Raw genomic sequence first — 18832 nt, forward strand, 5'->3', positions numbered from 1 at the left:
TGGATCCATCATCAACGCACGTCCAATTTTCCACCCTTCTCACATGTTCAAATTTTAGCAGGGACCTGGACATTTGCATTCTCTGAACATTTTAACGCCTGAAAGCAGCTGTTTACTGAAATATGTCCAGATTGTGTCGGATCAATTGATGTTGTTGTAACATGATTTTGTTTAGAACAGCTGATAAACATATTTATTGATCCCTCTTCCATTCTCGTCTGCAGACATCATAAAGGCAGATGAGAGACAGAAGCTCGCCAAGGAGCGGAGAGAGGAAAAGGCCAAATATCTGGGTAAGTGGAAACAAGGGGTCGTGAGAGGAAATGCCCTTTTACACAAGAAGACAGTGCCCCCTGGTGTCGGGGTGAAAGAGGTTGTTTAGTGTCCCTTAGCTTGTGTTGCTCCGGGGCTGTAGGCTGCAGTTTGCATGTACATGTAGAACAGAAACATGGGGCAAGTCACCATTTTACCAACGACACATGAGCATTTATTTACTGCATGTTTGCTGAAACGCTCTTGTTAAAACCTTTGCTTTATTGTTTGACTTATTGCTTATCCTCACGTCTGCACTAAAATATATAATTTGAATTCGAAATTTTCCTTACGCTCACAAAACCTCAACCTTTTGCGGCCGTAATGAAAATCCCACGTCACTCCTTTTGAGATGTTTCCCCTTTAACAGCGATGAGTCTCCGAAGCACCAAACCCTTCTTCTGCAATCTAAAAATCTAGAGCCCGACCAATATCAACTTGTGGCCGATACAGATAATGGAGATTGATGGTTCATCACATCCTAAGATGCTGGTATCAAACCTTGATCAAGAGGTTTGATATTTTACCATTTAACCCAAAACATTTATAAAAAAATCAAACACAAGATATTGCGAACTTTAATTAAGAATATAATTCATATATTCTGTGCAAGCCTCATATCAGCCAACTGATGTATCGGTCGGGCTCTAAATGAAACCCATCAGTCTGATTGACAGGAAAGTTCCCCTCTGTCTTCACATCAACTGACAAAGCTGTCTCCATGTGTCCGATGAAGTTACAGCTCTTTGTTTTTTTAACACGTGGCTGTCACATTAGCACCCGGCTCCGTGCCGGGCGTGCACTGCTTTGCATGATTGACAGTTGCCTCTGTCTTCTCTCTCACCTCCTCCTCCTCCTGCAGAAGAGCTCAGCAAGTTACAAGGTAAGCCACTAAGGCACGTGCACGTTGTGATGGTCGTGATGGTGATGGTGGTGTTGGTGGTGGAGATGTTGTTGTTGATCATACTGTTTCATGTGGATGCGTCAACCTTCAGACGTTCAGTAGTTTAAACTAGAGCTGGGCAATACACAGAAAACACATACACACTGAAATAATGATTACTGGATCCAATGTTGCATAAGATCTTCCAATGAAACCGATGGTAAAATACAGATAAACATATTTTTACATGATCCGACCTCAACTCTCACATTATGTCATCTGAAAAAGAAGAAATTTAGCAAATTCAAAATATATATAAGCTTCAAAAAAGCTAAAAAGCTATATTTTAAAACTTGATTGATAAATATATCATAAAGTAAATATTATGAAAGAGTTTTGGTCACATGACCCAGCCCTAGTATTTCATTGATTTAATCCTCATGTTGTTCCTTGGTGTCAAATTATTTTTTATTTCAACTAATTGTCAGCTTTCCTCTCATAACATCACAATAATTGTTTTCATATGAATTCATGTAGTTATAGTGATCACGTGACTAATCATCTATGTGTAAATCAACGTTATTGATTGCTAATCAATAGAAGATGTAGCATGACCTGAGTTTGAACCTCATCCTCATGATCCAGCTGCAAACACCACTGAACTCTTTGGATCCTGTTTTTGAAGATGACACGTTTGAGCCACATGTCATAAAAGCACCGTGATTATCGTCTCACTGCAGAAATCTGAGGCTTCAGAGACGCTTGCAGCCAAATTCATCCTGGTCGTGAAATTGACACCTAAACAAATCTTGAGTTGCCAAAAGGAAATCACACAGTTCAAAATGTTCCAAACCAGGGGAAGGAAAATATGTCAATGACTGTTTACTTGTTTGGATGTTAAGCAGAAACTTCTCCTCTCGTAGGTTTTTATCTAGATACACGTGGACAAAGATTCTCAGTCAAAACTTATCAATCAGATAAATCTTTCTTTTCTTTACGTTGGAGTTCAGGAAAAACTGGGAAACTGACTTAGTGGAACATAGAATTAACTTATTTGATGAAAACTGATATTTATATAATTATCACATTTGGACATTTCCCGACAAAACAGAAAGAATTCATGGTATTTATAAATGTCCCCATGTGACACAGGATTCTTTTGAACCAGTTTTTCTATTATACACTTTGCATACATACTGTAACACTGTGTTTTCTGATCCGACTGTGTGTTCCACAGCAGTAAGATGCGTTTGACACACTTGCGGTCGACACTAATTGGGCGATCACAAGGGCGCGCCAGATGGTACGGCTCCGGTTTAATACCGTCATTCAGACTTGGATAAAAGATAAGACGCTGCCAAAGCTTGTGTTTACGATATCAGCTTAACAGAGATCGTGGTCAGGAAGACTCGGCTTATCAGGCCTCGGCTGTAGTGTCAGGATTAGAAAATCCACACATTTTCTCTCCTGTGTCTCGTTGGATCTTTATTTTTAAACCAAGCTTTGGGAGAGTTGCGTCAGAGAATCGGCTGCGACTGCACAGCAGCTACTCCCCTGCCTGGAGGGTATAAATACTTCAGACACCAGCATTACAACAGACGCCTTCATGATTATTTAATGATCTTGGGTCCCGATGGTACGTGTCAGCACTGATCACAGTCAGGAGGGAGTTGTGGAATGTATCATAAAGCCACTCCAGCGTAAGATATTTGTTTATTATGAAATTGATTCTTTAATGACTGAAGATTTGTGGCACTCGTAGAGAAATTAAATTATATAAATCACGAGCAGGACACTTAAAGGTTGAATTTGTGGGCGGTTACGAACTCTTTGTGTTATGGTGTAATTCTACAGCTGTACTCTGGAAAAATACAACAAAACAATAAGTCCAATTCAAATATTCATTTAGCAAATGTCCACACACCTGATTTGAAGAAATGCAGGCTTGTTACGCTAAATGTGCAATCGGGGGTTTTCCCTGTAGATGGAGAAAACGTGATCTCTCTTAATAACCTTTAAATGCTGCACAGTGGATGAGTCTAGAAGCCGTTTCCACCGCACGTCACCTACAGTTCCCATAAAGCTTTGTATCACAGGAAGGTAAACATGTGGCGTCTCTCAAATCGAGGTCATCGGCGTGTGAGGAGCGCAGAGACGCACTGCAGCAGATCTTTTCTCTGCCGCAAGGTGCTGGCAGCCGGCGCCTCGGTATAACTCAGCTTTTTGTTTCCATCTCGGATAAAAGCCGAACTGTGCGGCTCTCAATAAACCCCCCCCCCCCCCCCCCCATCCCCCAGCGTCACTGCAACGCTCCATCACCAGAATCTGAAATCAACAACCAGTTGCTTTTTTTTAATCTGCATCTCATGCTTTAGAGAACTAAATCTCTCCCCTTTGCAGAGGCCGATTCTTCATGGATTTTTTTTTACTTTGTAGTTTAAAGAAATACGGCGAGTTGTGAACAAACAGCTGCTAAACGCTTCTTTACACCCCTCTTTGAATGGCTCAGGCACAAGGAGTCCATTTCCATATCAAAGTGTGTGTGCTTTATTGAAGCTGACGTGCAGGCTTTGTGGAGTAAAAGTGTCACCTCAGAAGTACTGTATCTAACCTGGCATTATGCTCTACTTTGTGGAGAAGTCAAGGAACTGAATTTATTTTCCCAACACAAAAGGCATGGAGGTGAAGGGCGACAGTAAACTTCAGAGGGGATTCACTCTCTGGATATTTATCGTGACAAATGTGTGTTTTCAGATATCACACTGCTCTTTCAAGACCAGACATTTTATAATCAAATACCTTTTGAAAGAGGATGAGTATTATTAACTATTCAGAAAGGACAGGTGACTTACTGTTAAAAATCCTACTCTCCTGACTCTGTCGTCTCTCCCATCCCAGCTGCCAAAAAGTCCCAGTGGCTGGAGAAAGAGGAGAAGGCCCGGCAGCTGAGGGAGCAGCAGCTGGAGGAGCGGCGCAGGAAGCTGGAGGAGCAGCGGATCAAGACGGAGAGACGGCGTTCTGCCCTGGAGGAGAGACAAAAGCTGAAACAGGAGAAGAACAAAGTACGTTTGTTAAATAATCGCTTCAATAGATGATGCTGTAGTAGTTGTAAGAGGTGACAATTACAAATGCAAGAGAGGATAAATATTAATACCCCCCTGCACTGGAATATCTAAGCAGATTCAGATGCATATTAAGGTTTTTCTGCTGAATAATGTTCTGTGTCCTTCACATTGCCTTTAAAGCATTTGACAGTTTGACTACATGATATCTGTCCCTGGCTCCTCTCCAGGAACGCTACGAGGCAGCCATCCACAGGTCGACCAAGAAGACGTGGGCAGAAATCCGCCAGCAGAGATGGTCATGGGCCGGTGCGCTCAGCCAGAACTCCAGCCAGAAAGAAGGTGAGTCCAACCCAGACACACACACACCCTCTGCCCTTGGGTGGAGCTAAAGCAGTTCACCCTGAATTGAATACATTAACACTTGTTTGTGGGGATTTATACTAAAATCCATTTTGTTGTGTTTCTTAAACCTAACGGAAAAATAGATATCCATGTTATGTGTACAGTATTTAATGCTCACTGCTGGGTTTGGCCTGTAACGCTGCCAGAAGCAGTCTTATAAGAGCTTCTCATGCAGATCTGTGTACACGTGGAGGTTTTCTTATGTTATATTTGAATCTACTGCCTTTGCTCTAACCTCACCACAACATATCCTCCGATGTGTTAGCTGCTGCAGCTCCGTCCCTGCAGACTGCTGCTCACCTCTTAAACAACCAGAGTCATTAGCCTCTTATCAGGACCAGACTGAATTGATTGCACAAATGCACTGAGCTGCTTTATTACGACAGCTGCGGTAAGCAGGGCTCTGTCCACCAGCAGCAAGTGTTGGCCAATAAAGCTTCATTTGAACTGATAAATGTCCTCACAGCTGATGAGACCAGTCTGATGCAGATATGAGGTAATGCTGCAGAAACGATGTGTTAACAGTGCAGCTTGATCGACTGAGCATAGATGGATGCTTTGTTCCATCCTTCTTGACACAAGGTCCAAAATCTGAAGAGACTCTTGTTCCATCTTACGTCATGTAATCGCCTCTGCCATATGCCAGGGGAATTATTGACACTCCAATCAATCTCTCCGCTCCTTCCTCTCTCGCCAGCCGTCTGTCAGACCATGGCAGCGTGAAGAGGCTGCAGTGGAACGGCCGACAGTTGTTATTTTAGGGGAGATGCTATAGGAGTCTTAGAGCGTGCTTCATGTCTGAATGTATTTAATGCCTTCATTACTGTGAAGCTCTCTGAATCACGTCCTGTCTGACGACATCCAGGGAAAGAGAACACTCATTTGATCGCAGTGTATAAAAGGGATGTGGAACTGGGAATTGATGCAAGTATTGCAGACGGATGATTGCACAGATTTTTTGCTCTTTTCTGAAGTTCCAGTTAACGTCATCAGCCTTGAAATGAGAACATGTTTCCCAGCAGCTGCTCCATCACTTGTTTTGTTTCCATGGGGCAAGTGTAGTGGCTTGAAAAGGTGGTTTGTGAAGGTTTATTCCTCAGAGTATTTAACATACTTTTGATGATTTGAATTGTTGTCATGTAGGCATGACCCTTAAAATGATGTTTCACCCCTTCCACAAAAAAGCAACCTTATGTACCTCTGTAGAGATGAAGTGAACGTAGTGTGCTGCTCACTGGCCTGGAAGATGTTAAATATTTATTAGCAGCTTGTTCTCACCGGATACGATGTTCCTGGTTAACTCTGAATAATCCAAAGACTTCACTGACAGAGGATTTCATCATCAAGAAGTGGTGCCAATGTACAGTGTTAACAATATACTGTGTGAATTATAAAGAATAATAGGGACACAGTTTCTAGAAAGAGATGTTGGAGTATTTTGGGAGCCGATACTGATATAAGGGATATTTAAAATATACAGAAATATATTTATTCTTACATTTTTGGCAATGATTCCCTAAGATGTCAAACCTCTGTTTCAAAGAAATGCAATTGAAGCTTGATAATTTAGAGGTTTAATCATACATTTATTCTAAATAAAATAATAAAATAAAAACCCACATATATAGAGCTTGAATTAGAAAAATAGACTCTTTAAATGTGAAATTAAAAACATAAATGCACATATCCTTCTTTCGGTCACGCTAGTTTTAGGCACCAAAAACGACATTTCTTTGATTGACATTGTATTTAAATCTTGGCAGAAGTCTCATACATGTAAATGACATGGTAACATATGTTTTATGAATTATAAAACACCGATGGCTGCCTATACACCTGAAGGCTGGTTGAACAGATGTGCTGTGTGCGTGTATGAGCTTTGAAGAATTTGCTTTAATGGGGGTTGTCCATATTTCAAATACACAAGTGTTACTGCCTATACAATGAGTGGGTGTGTGTTTGTGGAGGCATCATTTGAGCATGAAGCGTGCCGCCACAGAAGGTCCTCCTCTTCCTCTCAACCATGTGACCTGTGTGAACATCTGTGTGGCGCTCTTTTGGCTTCCTATAGGCAGATGCTCTTTGTCAACGGTCAACCTTCCCAAACACGTGGACTCTGTTATAAACAAGCGACTGTCCAAGTCCTCCGCCACGCTCTGGAACTCCCCCGGCAGAAGTAAGACAACATCTGGAATGCCCCCCCTCCTCCCTCCACTCGTTAAATGTGTCCATCATCCTGCCACTGCTGACACTTCCGGCCCCGTCCGTCATTGTCCTTTCAGTTACTCCTTTCTGATTTCAGTCCCTGTCCTGTGCTTGATGGTTGATGGCTGATCCATTTCCATCTCCTTTTTTTTTGTTGGGGTCTATAATTTGGGTCGGGGCTCGGCACGTTTGACATGCTCTGCATGCTCATATGTGGATACGGGTTTTGGGTTATGTACGTGTTCATATTGTGTTTTACTGTCTGTTACTATCCTTTGGTTGGTTCATTGTGAGATGATGGTCATTTCATTCCTGGTGTGTTTGCACAAACGGATCCTTCTGTGTTTCATTTTCATCCCAATATGCTGGATGCTGAATCTTTTCTATGTCTTAAATGGTGTATGGATTGATTGAAACTGTGGTGGGTGTGATTATATGAATATAAATTGACTGGAGATGTTCCGATACTGATACCAGAGCCAGAAATGCCTCAGTCGTGCGTCTGCGAGTATGCAAATATATTCACAGATCAGATACCACTCTTTAAATATTAGTTTCACTCAGATAAAACTGTAATGACTAAACCAGGCCATACAACAATGACCATACAGGGTAATTACAGGGTAATTTTCTAAATGAACTGGCATGTGATCGGTGTCACCTGACTCACAGGTTCTGATTATCAGAACTGGTGACAGGAATAGAAAATGGTATCTGAACATCTCTAGAATCAACCTGTCTTCATGCTCCAGATTTAAGCAGCTGTTCTCTTTTTGTAGGTCTAACTTTAACCAGGTCTCTCTGTTCTCCTGCAGAGCTGGAGAAACTGTAGAGTTTTGAAAAAAGTAAAGTTAGAAAGTGAATCAGTGAGTCAGCGTTTTCCAGGAGATAATGTATTCTGAAAACGCCCCGGAGCAGGTACGGTTTCTCTGTGCTGCTAGAAAAAAGATGGGTAGCAGCTTTATTCCTCCTGTCACCCCCCCATCCCCCGTCTCACACACACCTCTGTCTCCGCTGCTTAACCACGGGATGATTCGGTGAAACGTCGTCCCCGTGTTACACCACCTTACAGCCAGAGAAGAAAAATGTCTCTCCTGAATAAATAGTGATGAGTCTTTACTCGTCGTGCTCTCTGCTCCTGTGCTGGAGGCTGTGGTTATAAATAACTGACTCGCTGTCTAGACAAGCTTTTCAAATAAATCACCCTCTCTCTTGGGTGGTACCCGTACAGCTCAAGGTTATACAGACATATTTACTGGGGCTCATTTTCCACCTCTCATAATCTCTGTGTGCCGCCCAGAGGTGTCTTACTTGGTTTTGGGGTCTTAGATCAGGTGTGTAGGGATTCTAGACACTTGCTGCATTTCAGGCTTGACAAACTTTCTCTTTTAATTTCCTTCCTGGTGAAAAAGGTTTGGATTTTAATTTTGGTGCTATGTTGTGGTATTAATGGATTGAAGATTTCAAAGCTCCTCTCAAGTCCCTCTAATACTTCAGGTTTGTCGACAGTGTGGAGCTGATGTACTAACAGCTCCGGGTTCACCTAAGCACATCCATTTAAGCCGTATCTTTCAGGTTAATTGAAACTGACATTAATTCATGTTTTTGTCCCTCCTGCAGCCCGCAGCCCTGCTCTGAGTCCCTGGGAGAGCAGTATAGTCGACCGGCTGATGACGCCGACGCTGTCTTTCATCGCCAGGAGCCGCAGCGCCGCCAGCGTCCTCAGCAATGGCAAAGATGGTCGTAAGTTGACAAACAAAAAAGGCATTAGCATTGATTGGATTTCTGATTCCTCACAGTGCCTACGTTAAAATACGGTATAACCTCACAACATCTTCCCCTTCAGAATCTCCTCTCTGCCCCCGTTCGTACTCAGCCAGCCCCCTCACCCTGTGCGCCCACCAGCCCCACCGCCGCTGCTCCGACCGCTGGAGGGTCACGTCCAGCACACCGGACATCACCCAGCGCCAACGCAGACGGAGCTCCACACCGGTGTGTAATTAACTGTGAAACATATCTGACATGTTCTCCACTCACAGCCAAGTGTAGTCACAGTCTTCATAAAGTTACAGCAGCGCTAGAAAATGAATATGACTGTATCCAGAGACCCACGATAACTAAATCATCATATTCTGATATATTCTCTAGATTCTCTATATCAGCGTTTACTACTGAAGAGAGCAAAACATCATCTCACTCCAGACTTTGATCTGTTCTTTTCCTGTTTACATAAAACAATCTATATAGAATATTGTCTTTGTGTTTTTATGATTCAATATTGATTTCTAAATGTAATGAAACCAATTGAATTTGTGTGTTTAATCTTTCTGTCGAACAGATGGATAAGAACAAGAAAGAAAAGAGAGACAAAGAGCGGGAGAACGAGAAGGAGAAAAATGCGCTGACTAAGGAGAAGGTGCTGAAGAAGAGACAGTCTCTACCGAGCATGAGACACAGACCTGATCCAAGGTATGAATAAAAAAGTGTCTTTATTTCTATTTTCACACTTTTTGAAAATACATTTAGATCAATTATTTTGAATTCTTTCATAATATAACAACAAGAACATATTTTCTGTCTTTACTTTTTATATATTTACTACCAAATAAGTATTAATTTTACAATAATATCCACCAATTAAAGAAATCTTTTTGTGTTAAAGTTATTATTATTTTCTCTCAGTCAATTTATGAATAAATCAGCACCTTCATCACGACTGTAGATTAATCACAGGAGAGTTAACGAGAGTTAAAGATCTGAAGATGTAACTTTGGATTCAAGGACATTTTATTTATATTTAAAAAAATGTTACGGACACAGTCACTGCTCTAAAACTGTGTTGTAAACAAGAGTGACCTTTTATCCCCTTGACCCACAGCTCACTTCTGGTCAGCGATGGAGTTAAACAGAGCGACCACGTGCATGTGTGTATTTCATGCACTGTTTGAGTATTGAGTGAAAGATCACAAGACACAAGGTCATTTCCTCTCTAACCCCAAGGCCACAGGAATAAATGACATGACATGAAAGACAGGATGACGCGCGGAGAAAAGGAGATATAGTTCTTTGACTCAACTAAAAGGCGGCAGAGCTGTCGGCACCTGAGGCTTGGAGGAAAAAAGAAATCCTACTTGAGCATAATGGATTTCCCCTCCAAGTGTTGCATGGGATGCTGACCGATAATGCACTTTACAGGATGATGCAATGTTTGAGTGCTTTGTCCGCTGCGAACCTGTTTGCTGAAAAACAGGTTTCTTCAGGACACATGGCATTTTAAACAAACATAAACATGAGTTCCAATCAGGTTATATGTACCCCTTTGCGTTTTCCTGTCTTTCAGTCCCAGTCCATTATCAAGACAGCGGCCGGCATCCCCAGCCACGCCCAAGGGCAGAACGGCCTCCCCCAGCCCCGCTGCCTCCCCCAAGCCTCCATCAACACGGGGAACGCCGTCGACTCCCAAGGCCCGGCCCAAAAGAGCCAGGACCCCTGCCAGGATAGACCACCGGACCTCCTCCCCTGTCCCGCTGGAGAGAGTGAGGGAGCCTCGCAGACCTGCCACCCCTGAGGAGAGAAAGAGTGAGTACATAAGAAAGTAATGATCATTAGTCAACCATCAAGTCGTTCACAGTTCATAGTAAAAATGAATAAACAATTTGATTTCTGCAGTTGAGTTTGTACGAAATGTCCTGACTCCTACATGCTGGACTCAAGGGCCCCCCCTCCCCCTCGTCTGAATTCCCTGTTCCTGTAGCTGTGAACACATCTGACCTGGAACATCTCGTGCTGCGTTCTTCATAAGTGAAGGCAAACTCTGGAAAATGTCTGGGACCCAATTTTCCAGACATTTTCCAGACTTCGTGACTGAAAACAGATTTAGTTTGTCTGTTAGTTTCTTGCAGCTGAGTGACGTGTCACCATGTTGACCTCCTCTCATTACTTAATTTAAATTTGATTTAAGGTCATATGATAACAACCGAGCCATATCCATCCCCTGATTAAACCCGTGCTTAGGTACTTTGTTTAATGATGTATACTACTTAATAATAGAACATCTGGATTTGGTTACCAGTTTGACTACCTGTCCTATTCGCACCACCATGAGATACACAACATCTGGATTTGGGGGTTCTTCCCTCTGTGGCTGAGTGGAACTGTATTTATATAATTTTGTTGTCTGGCTCGGTCTTTTCCTGTCAGAGAAGACAGGATCTAATGGAAAATGGAGCCTCTGGAAAATCTGTATTTCCTCTTCAAGGAGCATTAGGCCCAGATTAGCATCAGGCTTAATTAGGCATGAAAACAAAGAGAGCCTGTTGACGGAGCCACACACAGCTCCACGCTCTGCTCACACGACACTAGCAGGCTGCACTAATCACCCTTAATTATGTCATTACCAAGTTCTTAGGCTGTTTACATTTTGCCGTGGACAGTTTCACGGTGCAAGTGAATGGAAAAGACTGCGTTTTAATGTGGTACTTATGAAGGTCGATAGAAACCTCTTTGAGAAAAGTACCACTTTAAAAGTCCTTACTGGTAGAGGGACACAAATAGTTGCATTGCCTAATGTATGTTGCCTCTCCTTTAATCATACTTAGGTTCCCCTGTGGTTCCTCACATCGTAGTATCCTCAGCTGCTCCCTCACCCCACGCATCGAGCACGCCAGCCACAGCCAGAGCCTCACCTGAGCCGAGCCACTCGGCTTCCTCTGCCTCCGCAGCGTCGCCAACGCCCTCTCCTTCAGGCAAGCCCATGGCGGGCACCAACGACCCTGAGGAGGCGGCACGCATCCTGACGGAAAGACGCCGGCAGGCCCGAGAGCAGAGGGACAGGGAGGAGCTAGAGCGGCGCGAACAGGAGGAGAAGGAGAGGTCAGAGCGTTTTTAATATACTTCAAAACACAGAGCGGGTCAGAACAGGCCAGAGCTACTTGGTCCGTTTGCATTTCATTTTTTGACTTTGCAGGTCAATGTGTGAATCTTAAACACGACAGACTCACAGCTCAGTGGAAGTAATTCCCAGGCTGTTTTCCTAAAGCTCCTTTTTTTTTTATCTGCCATCACAAATGCAGATTGTTATATAATGTGAACTGTATTAAGATGTCTATTTGCAACATTCCCCTCAGACAAACTGATTATTAATTTATATGATGCCAATGTGAAATGGTTATTGGTGCATACACAACAAAGATATTTCCCTTAGGGCTGGATCATCAGTTGATAATTATCACTGTCAGTACTTTTGAACCGGAGGTTTTAAACTCTCAGACAATGATGAATGCTGAGGTTTTGTAATAACCATTGATATTGTTCAAATGCACAGCCCTACTTTTGAGTTTATTTAGTAAAACCAATCAGGAAGTCTTCATGAATCATCACAGAACATTAATGTCTGAATAAAACTTCACTCAGCTCCGTCTGTGACTATGTAAATAACTGTAAAAAGTCTGTTGGCTGATTCTAACCACAGCAAGTCACTATTTACAGCTTGGCTATTGATGTGATAACTTGCTGGCTCTCATACTTCCACTTGTTTCCACTCCCTTTAAAAGTTTGGTTTCTACTGATTTGGCTCGCATGTAAACTAAAGAGGAAATGTCCTATCAATGGAATCATTTTAAATTTGTTCACCACACTCAGTAAAGTTTAGCACATTGTTTGAAATACTTATTCTTTAATTTGTCTGTGATGACTCCAGGGTCCTGAGAGACGAGCGAATAGCCAGGGAGGCAGAGGACAGCCAACTCAGGAAGGAGGAGGCGCGCGCCATGGCGGAGGAGCAGCGGAAGAGAGACGAAGTCCAGCGGCTGCAGGATGAGAAGGAGGCCGGGGAGAGAGCCCAGGCCGAGCAGGAGGAGAACCTGCGCCTGCAGAAACAGGTACGATGAAGTACACGCACAGACACACACACACACAACCACTGCATCCCTACATCAGTCCCAGGCTCTCTGCCCGTCACACCACAAACCGACACTCTCCCCTATCTTTAGTAAACAACCAGTTTGTGGTGTTTTTCAGTGACACTTGTTTACAGTCTGGGCTCAGCTGTTCACCTCATTCTGACCTCATGTGATAACAGGCTCTTCCAAAAACAGAGTCCAGCTTGTTTTTTTTGGTCCACTGATGACAAATATCAATCCAAATCAGACTGAATAGGCAATTTTTACATTTCAGTTTACTAAATAACCTGCATGTGTATAAATGAAGCTCTCGTTATTATCTCGGTAAATGTCCAGTGTTCAGCCCTTATGCTTTGTCACCCCCTTGTGGTCGCTCACAGAAATGGCGTTTGTGGTTAAACATGATCAAATGTAATCATGCAAAGGCCCAAGTATTTCACTGTGAATGGGCCTCTAGAAGCTGTAAATGTTGAAAATAGATATTTTTGGCACAAAGCTATAGGAATATATCCCCTTTGTGGCTGTAAACAACAATTGCAAAGGGAGCAGCCACACCCTTGTTACGTAAAAGGCATGTTCTTTTGGCTGAAGTTTTCCCCCCCACCTCCCTCTGCCAGCATTAAAGTTGTGGTTGGATTCTCGCCTGTGTCTATTTCAGAAAGAGGAGTCTGAGGCTAAAGCCCGGGAGGAGGCGGAGAAGCAGCGTCTGGAGAGGGAGAAACACTTCCAGAAGGAGGAGCAGGAGAGGCTGGAGAGGAAAAAGGTAGGGAAGGGCATATGTCCTTTCAGCTGGGTTTTAAAGTCACCAATATAATAATGGAAATAGAAATTTCCTTTTCTTAATAGACAATAAACAAGATACTTTCAGTGCAGGAGAAGAAAAATCCTAATTTATAATATTTAGTGGAAAAACTCACTCAATACTTTAATTTATAGTACCACACTGCTCTGAACTGCACACATCCCACAGCAACACACAATGAGTTCTGCTGTCATTGTACAGCGAGCGCTCCACAGTGGAGGTATTCTATTCTGTGGTTCGTCTTTCCCAATGAGTCCTTGAAACCAAGATGAATGATGTTTTTGGTTTATCCTGGATCAGCTGTCTGCATGCCACGATTTCAGATGGCTTAGAGTGTTGTGAGGCAAAGCTAAATATAAACACTAATAATAGAGGGCTTTCTGTGCCGGTCATCTCTATGTGAACTTGTGCACATCTTTCCACACGTGTGCTCATACGTGCGCGTGGGCTGCTGCTGCTCAGGCACTTTATGTGACCACTGCCTTCTATTCAATTATCCCACCCATATCTACAGTTAACTCAAGCCTCTGTGAGTGTGTGTGTGTGTGTGTGTGTGTGTGTGTGTGTGTGTTTGTGTGTTTATGTGTGTGTGTGTGTGTGTTAGCTTTCTTTGTTTCCTCATCCCTAACTTCTGTGTGAAAGGCTCTTATCTGGACCTGCCAGGCCTGGCTCAGGGAAAAGAAGCCTGGCTTCATCCTGGAATTAGCCAACAGGAACAGCATGTTCTCACTGCTTAGTCACCCTGTACTGTACACTATTACTGTATTCTACCAAAACAGACTGGCCCACTCTTCCTATCACCTCTATTGAGAGTATTGTTCTAGTTGGTTAAAAGTGTGCTGAGGGGCTTATTAGACAACAGGATTCTCAGGTCCAGATGTTTTGCAGCCAAGCTAGATGCCAAAGCAGTGATGAAAACTTGAGCCGTCCATGAAAAACCGTGGAACTTACGTATGCTTCACATTTTATGAGGGGCAGCTGCAGTAATGGCCGAGCTGTGTCCGACTCGCTGTGTCCTCAGATGAAGGTCGCATCTCGTATCAAACCTCCCTCAGAGCATACAAATACGCCTCGCACAGCGGCCCAGTGTGTGAGTTCAGCTCAGTCGGATCATCCATCCTCTTCTATTCACTGTTCACTCGTCCTACGCTGTCGATGCAGCTGAACACACAAGTGCTGCTTCGTCATCATTGACACAGTTCAACTCAGTTTATTCATTTAAAGGAGACAATATGATGCTCTTTCAGTTTTTCTTTCCTTCAGCGTGTTTTAGGTTTGTTGTGCATGTAAAAGTTATGCAAACATGTTGGCAGTAATCGGGCTGATAGTTCCATAGAATCGCTGTGTCATGTGACATCACAAAGCCTACATTTGCATAATGCACACTTATCATCCAGGTCAAGTCATAACCAAAATCATATTATATAAACTCTAATATTACACAGCTGAAGAGAAGTTAGGAACCAAGTTTTAATTTCAGACCAAAGCAGCCCAACAAGGTGTGTGGGTGCATCTTTTAACAAAGACATTTTGTTGTTGATACTTCACTGATAACTTCCATATCTGATTGGCTTAATGAAAACTTAACTTTACTTTTAGCTACACACAACTCTTACTGTGTTGGTGTCACTAATCATCAGTGAAAATCTACAAACACACACTCATCCATCTTCTCCTCTTTTCTCAGCGTCTGGATGAAATCATGAAGAGGACCCGCAAGACGGATGCAGGCGAGAAGGTACAGCTGTTGTTCAGTTTGATCAAAAAAAAGCTTTAACATTTATCAGTTCAATTTTGATTTTTTTTTTTTTAAATTACCTCTGGTCTTTTACAGAAAGAAACAAAGTCCTCGCCACTTGCACATGTCAACGACAAAGAAGCAGAGAGCAGCAAAGGTAAGCAGAACATCTGTTAGGACTGGAGTGATGGAGTGATCGCCAACCTCAAGCCCTTAATCTGCAGCCATTACTTACAATAGTTGGTTCATTTATCCTCCATTAAAGTGGATTTCTAACTCGTTATGCTTCAATTAGCAAAATCCAAATTAACGACATAGTACGTTTAAGGTTGTGTCTGAACGTTTAATCTGTTTTTGCACATGAACTCATTCTTATCCCACCTCTCCCTCTCCTCTGCATCTTTCTCTTATTTTTACCTCTTCCACATGTTAGAGTAAACAAACTCCCGGGTTATTTGTTGTGCTTTACTTCCCTTGTGAGTCAGAGTCACACATGGCCTACATGGGTTAATAAATTAGATCTCTGCCTCATATCCTGCACAGCTGCACTTTAACTTCTTCTTTGCACAATGGGGCCCATGTGTTCTTGCTTTTCGTTGAAGTATTGGGACTGAGGGAGCAGAGAGGAAGAGTGGGCTCCCGGCTTCCAGAAGTTAACAAACATTTACTTTCAACACAGATGATAAAATATACTTTAACCCATATCTCCTCTCCCTACAACTTGTGGAACAATTCATGTTCCAAGTAAATAACTGGAGCACCGTCTTCGTCTAAGCTTCCACGTCACGTACAGTAGATGAGTAAGATGAGGGCGCTCATTGTGGTCTGCGAGATTAACTGGTGAATGGTGGAAGACATTAGCGAGTCACTGATGTGGTTGGAGGCCTGGCAGGCACACCTCCATTCTGCTCAGGGGTGTGGGGCTCTGTCTGAACCACAGTCATGGCCTCAGTGGAGCTGAGTCAGGGGGAGGGGGGGGTGGTGATCTGGTCTACACAGAAAGGTTGTCCCAGGACAATTTAGCATCCCTGTCCTGAATGTTAACATTAGCTTGAACAAAGTCCAAGGTTGATCATTTGTGGTGTGTGTCACCCTGTGGTTGAGCATGCCGATAGGATGGCGGGTGTTCAATGTATGTGATTGTTGGTGTTTGTTTGGTTTGCACTGAATCAATGGCTGTTTTTTGTTTTTTTCTCTAGTTGCTGACTACCAGCCAAAGCCAGAGGTCACTCTCCCCAATAACAAGACAGAAAATGGACAAACTAATGTCAACGAAAGGTACCACTTTTACTCCTTTTAGATCAAAGTGACAGTTTATCTGTGGGCATGTGAATCCAGGACCACCGTGAACGCTATGAAACTGGTGTGCCAGAAAACCAAGCCGGGAGCTGACTCCTAATCAAGTCTAGGTGGTTTTCACATTGTTGTAAACCTCAGCGGAAAATACAAGGAGCCACAAGATCCAGGCCCACAGTAAACCATTGTAATACTGGGAGAAGGAAGTTACTTGAAATGTTTATTCTTTGTATTTGAGACCTCTTGGGGTAGATTTTGAAGGACTTCTGTACTTGGACAGCAGTGGAGTGACTCATCGGTTGTATGAGTCATTCTGACGCATCATAACTACAACCAAGCTGTGCTCTGTGTCCCCTCTCACCAGCAGCCCTTCAGTCCAAGTGATCAACGGGCTCCAGTCCATGAGACATGAGAACGGCCTCTCCACTAAAGGAGACACCTCCCACTTTGAGGATATCCTCCACCTCGCCAACCACGGCAACACCACCAACGGAGCGAGGGACAGTTCCCAGAACAGCATGGCCATTGAGCCGATACTCACGTTTGAAAATGAGGAGTCGTTCATGAAGATGGCCGGCCCCATGAAGCCGCAGCATGTTGCAGGTACAGTTCGGCCATACGATACACAAGAGTGGCTATAATATAAAACCACACATTGTTCAAGACTTGAGACCTTTAATATGATAAAATTATCAAGAAGAAACGAAGAATAAAAGCTCTAAAAAAAGGCGATAAGCTTAGCTTTGCCAGTTAGTACAGATTGAACAAAACAAAATAAAGCGCTAATGCTACGCTAAGCTAATTGTGATTGATTTTCTCACCAATGTTTTGGCAAAAGTTTCCTTATAAGAAACGTGACTGTGAATCTGAATCTTAGAGTTAACTACATGTGGCTTTATCGCTTGCTATTAGCAGTTAAACGCTAATGCTTTGGCAGCAACGTTTTGGATGAACTAAAGCAGCATTAGCTTCTACCTGAGCTAATAATGGTCTCTCAGACAATAAATGCAATGACTTAACTATCATTGATAAAAAAAACTTCATATCATCTTTCATAATATTGTTAATAAGAGTTTTACAAAGTAAAAAGCCAGACAGTGTAGCTTGGAAAGGGTTTTAGCTTTCATGATCACAATCACATGTTCACTTGAGATAAGTTAAGTTAAAAAAATATCCTCATTAGATTCATTTTGAGTGAAAGGAACTGCTTAATGGCTGTTTTCTCTTTTATAAGAGAACAGGACCGAGGTTCACTGGCAACAAGCTTGTATGATTATTTCCTCCGAGCTGGTTTTAAACTTGGCCAAGTTCACATTACCCAATAAAGTCTGCAGCACAAGGTACCAGAGTTAGTGCTGTGGTCACTGGCCCGAAGCAAACTGAACTTATACCTCAACGTGTCACAGTGAGTACTTCCTGTGGGGAGGATGGTGTGGCACAGAGGAACCCAACACAACACCAGCAAAGAGGGTGGAGATGCAATATGGAAGACATAGTGCAGGGAAGGGTGAAGATAGGCGACGTATCTTTATGCCGATGACAGCTTTTACTCAGCAGCCTCGCTCTCTTGGACCTGAACCCAGTTAGGAATTCCTAGAATGGCTGAGGAGACTCTATCCACAAGTGCTTCCCTGGCAGGGGCTAGAAACAAGACCCCGAGGCAATTAAGGACCGTATCACTCCTCACTCAACCACAGACACCGTCAGCAGCAGCCACGATTCACTTCCTTTTAGATCTTAGTGTTCACCTGTTCACCGAGAACAAGTCAGCAGTCATAAAGATCATGGAAAGTAAATGGAGGGCAGTCACCTTTACGAGTCCTCCTCACATTTTCCTTCCTTTTGATTTCTCTTTTCTGTTGTATAACAACTCTCTGATTTATTCCACTCTTGAAAATTCATGACACTTAACACGACTCTGACCTGACAAGACGTTAATGATTGAGAATATGAATACTCTAGACTATTTGATTTTGATAAAGGAGGTCAAGGTCTGGTCGTTACACCCCCATGTAAACGAGTCAGGAAAGATTTATGGGCTCATTCCTCCTGCAACATGTTCAACATCCTTTTGCATTTAGCATCGTCACAGGGTCAGAAGGTCACAGTCCACGTCATTACTCAGGTTAACGACCGGGATTTGGCTTTAAATTGTGCCAGCTTGCAACTTTGGATTAATCCTCACTGGCCGTGGCGTTGCTTTCTGATCCTTCTGCTCTGTGCCTCCCT

The 18832-nt window shown here is 43.0% G+C and overlaps 1 protein-coding gene across 7 annotated transcripts in view; it reads left to right on the forward strand.

Moving 5' to 3' along the window:
* Positions 1–18832, forward strand: part of map7d1a (MAP7 domain containing 1a) — a 36570-nt gene that overhangs the window by 17178 nt on the left and 560 nt on the right. For 2 of the 7 annotated variants that reach the window (XM_053432246.1, XM_053432252.1), the window contains exons 3-18: positions 225–293; positions 1175–1195; positions 4094–4257; positions 4488–4599; positions 6734–6838; positions 8488–8610; positions 8714–8859; positions 9206–9336; positions 10208–10446; positions 11466–11739; positions 12566–12746; positions 13426–13530; positions 15257–15307; positions 15404–15464; positions 16507–16585; positions 16968–18830. In XM_053432246.1, the coding sequence (XP_053288221.1) occupies positions 225–293; positions 1175–1195; positions 4094–4257; positions 4488–4599; positions 6734–6838; positions 8488–8610; positions 8714–8859; positions 9206–9336; positions 10208–10446; positions 11466–11739; positions 12566–12746; positions 13426–13530; positions 15257–15307; positions 15404–15464; positions 16507–16585; positions 16968–17244 (2138 nt within the window). In that variant the 3' untranslated portion in view covers positions 17245–18830. Of the gene's footprint in view, positions 1–224; positions 294–1174; positions 1196–4093; positions 4258–4487; positions 4600–6733; positions 6839–8487; positions 8611–8713; positions 8860–9205; positions 9337–10207; positions 10447–11465; positions 11740–12565; positions 12747–13425; positions 13531–15256; positions 15308–15403; positions 15465–16506; positions 16586–16967; positions 18831–18832 lie in introns of those variants that run through there. The other 5 variants (XM_053432247.1, XM_053432249.1, XM_053432250.1 and 2 more) reach the window with 5 other exon arrangements.

Source organism: Pleuronectes platessa, chromosome 10 (genome assembly GCF_947347685.1).
Source record: "Pleuronectes platessa chromosome 10, fPlePla1.1, whole genome shotgun sequence".
NCBI classification, from domain to species: domain Eukaryota; kingdom Metazoa; phylum Chordata; class Actinopteri; order Pleuronectiformes; family Pleuronectidae; genus Pleuronectes; species Pleuronectes platessa.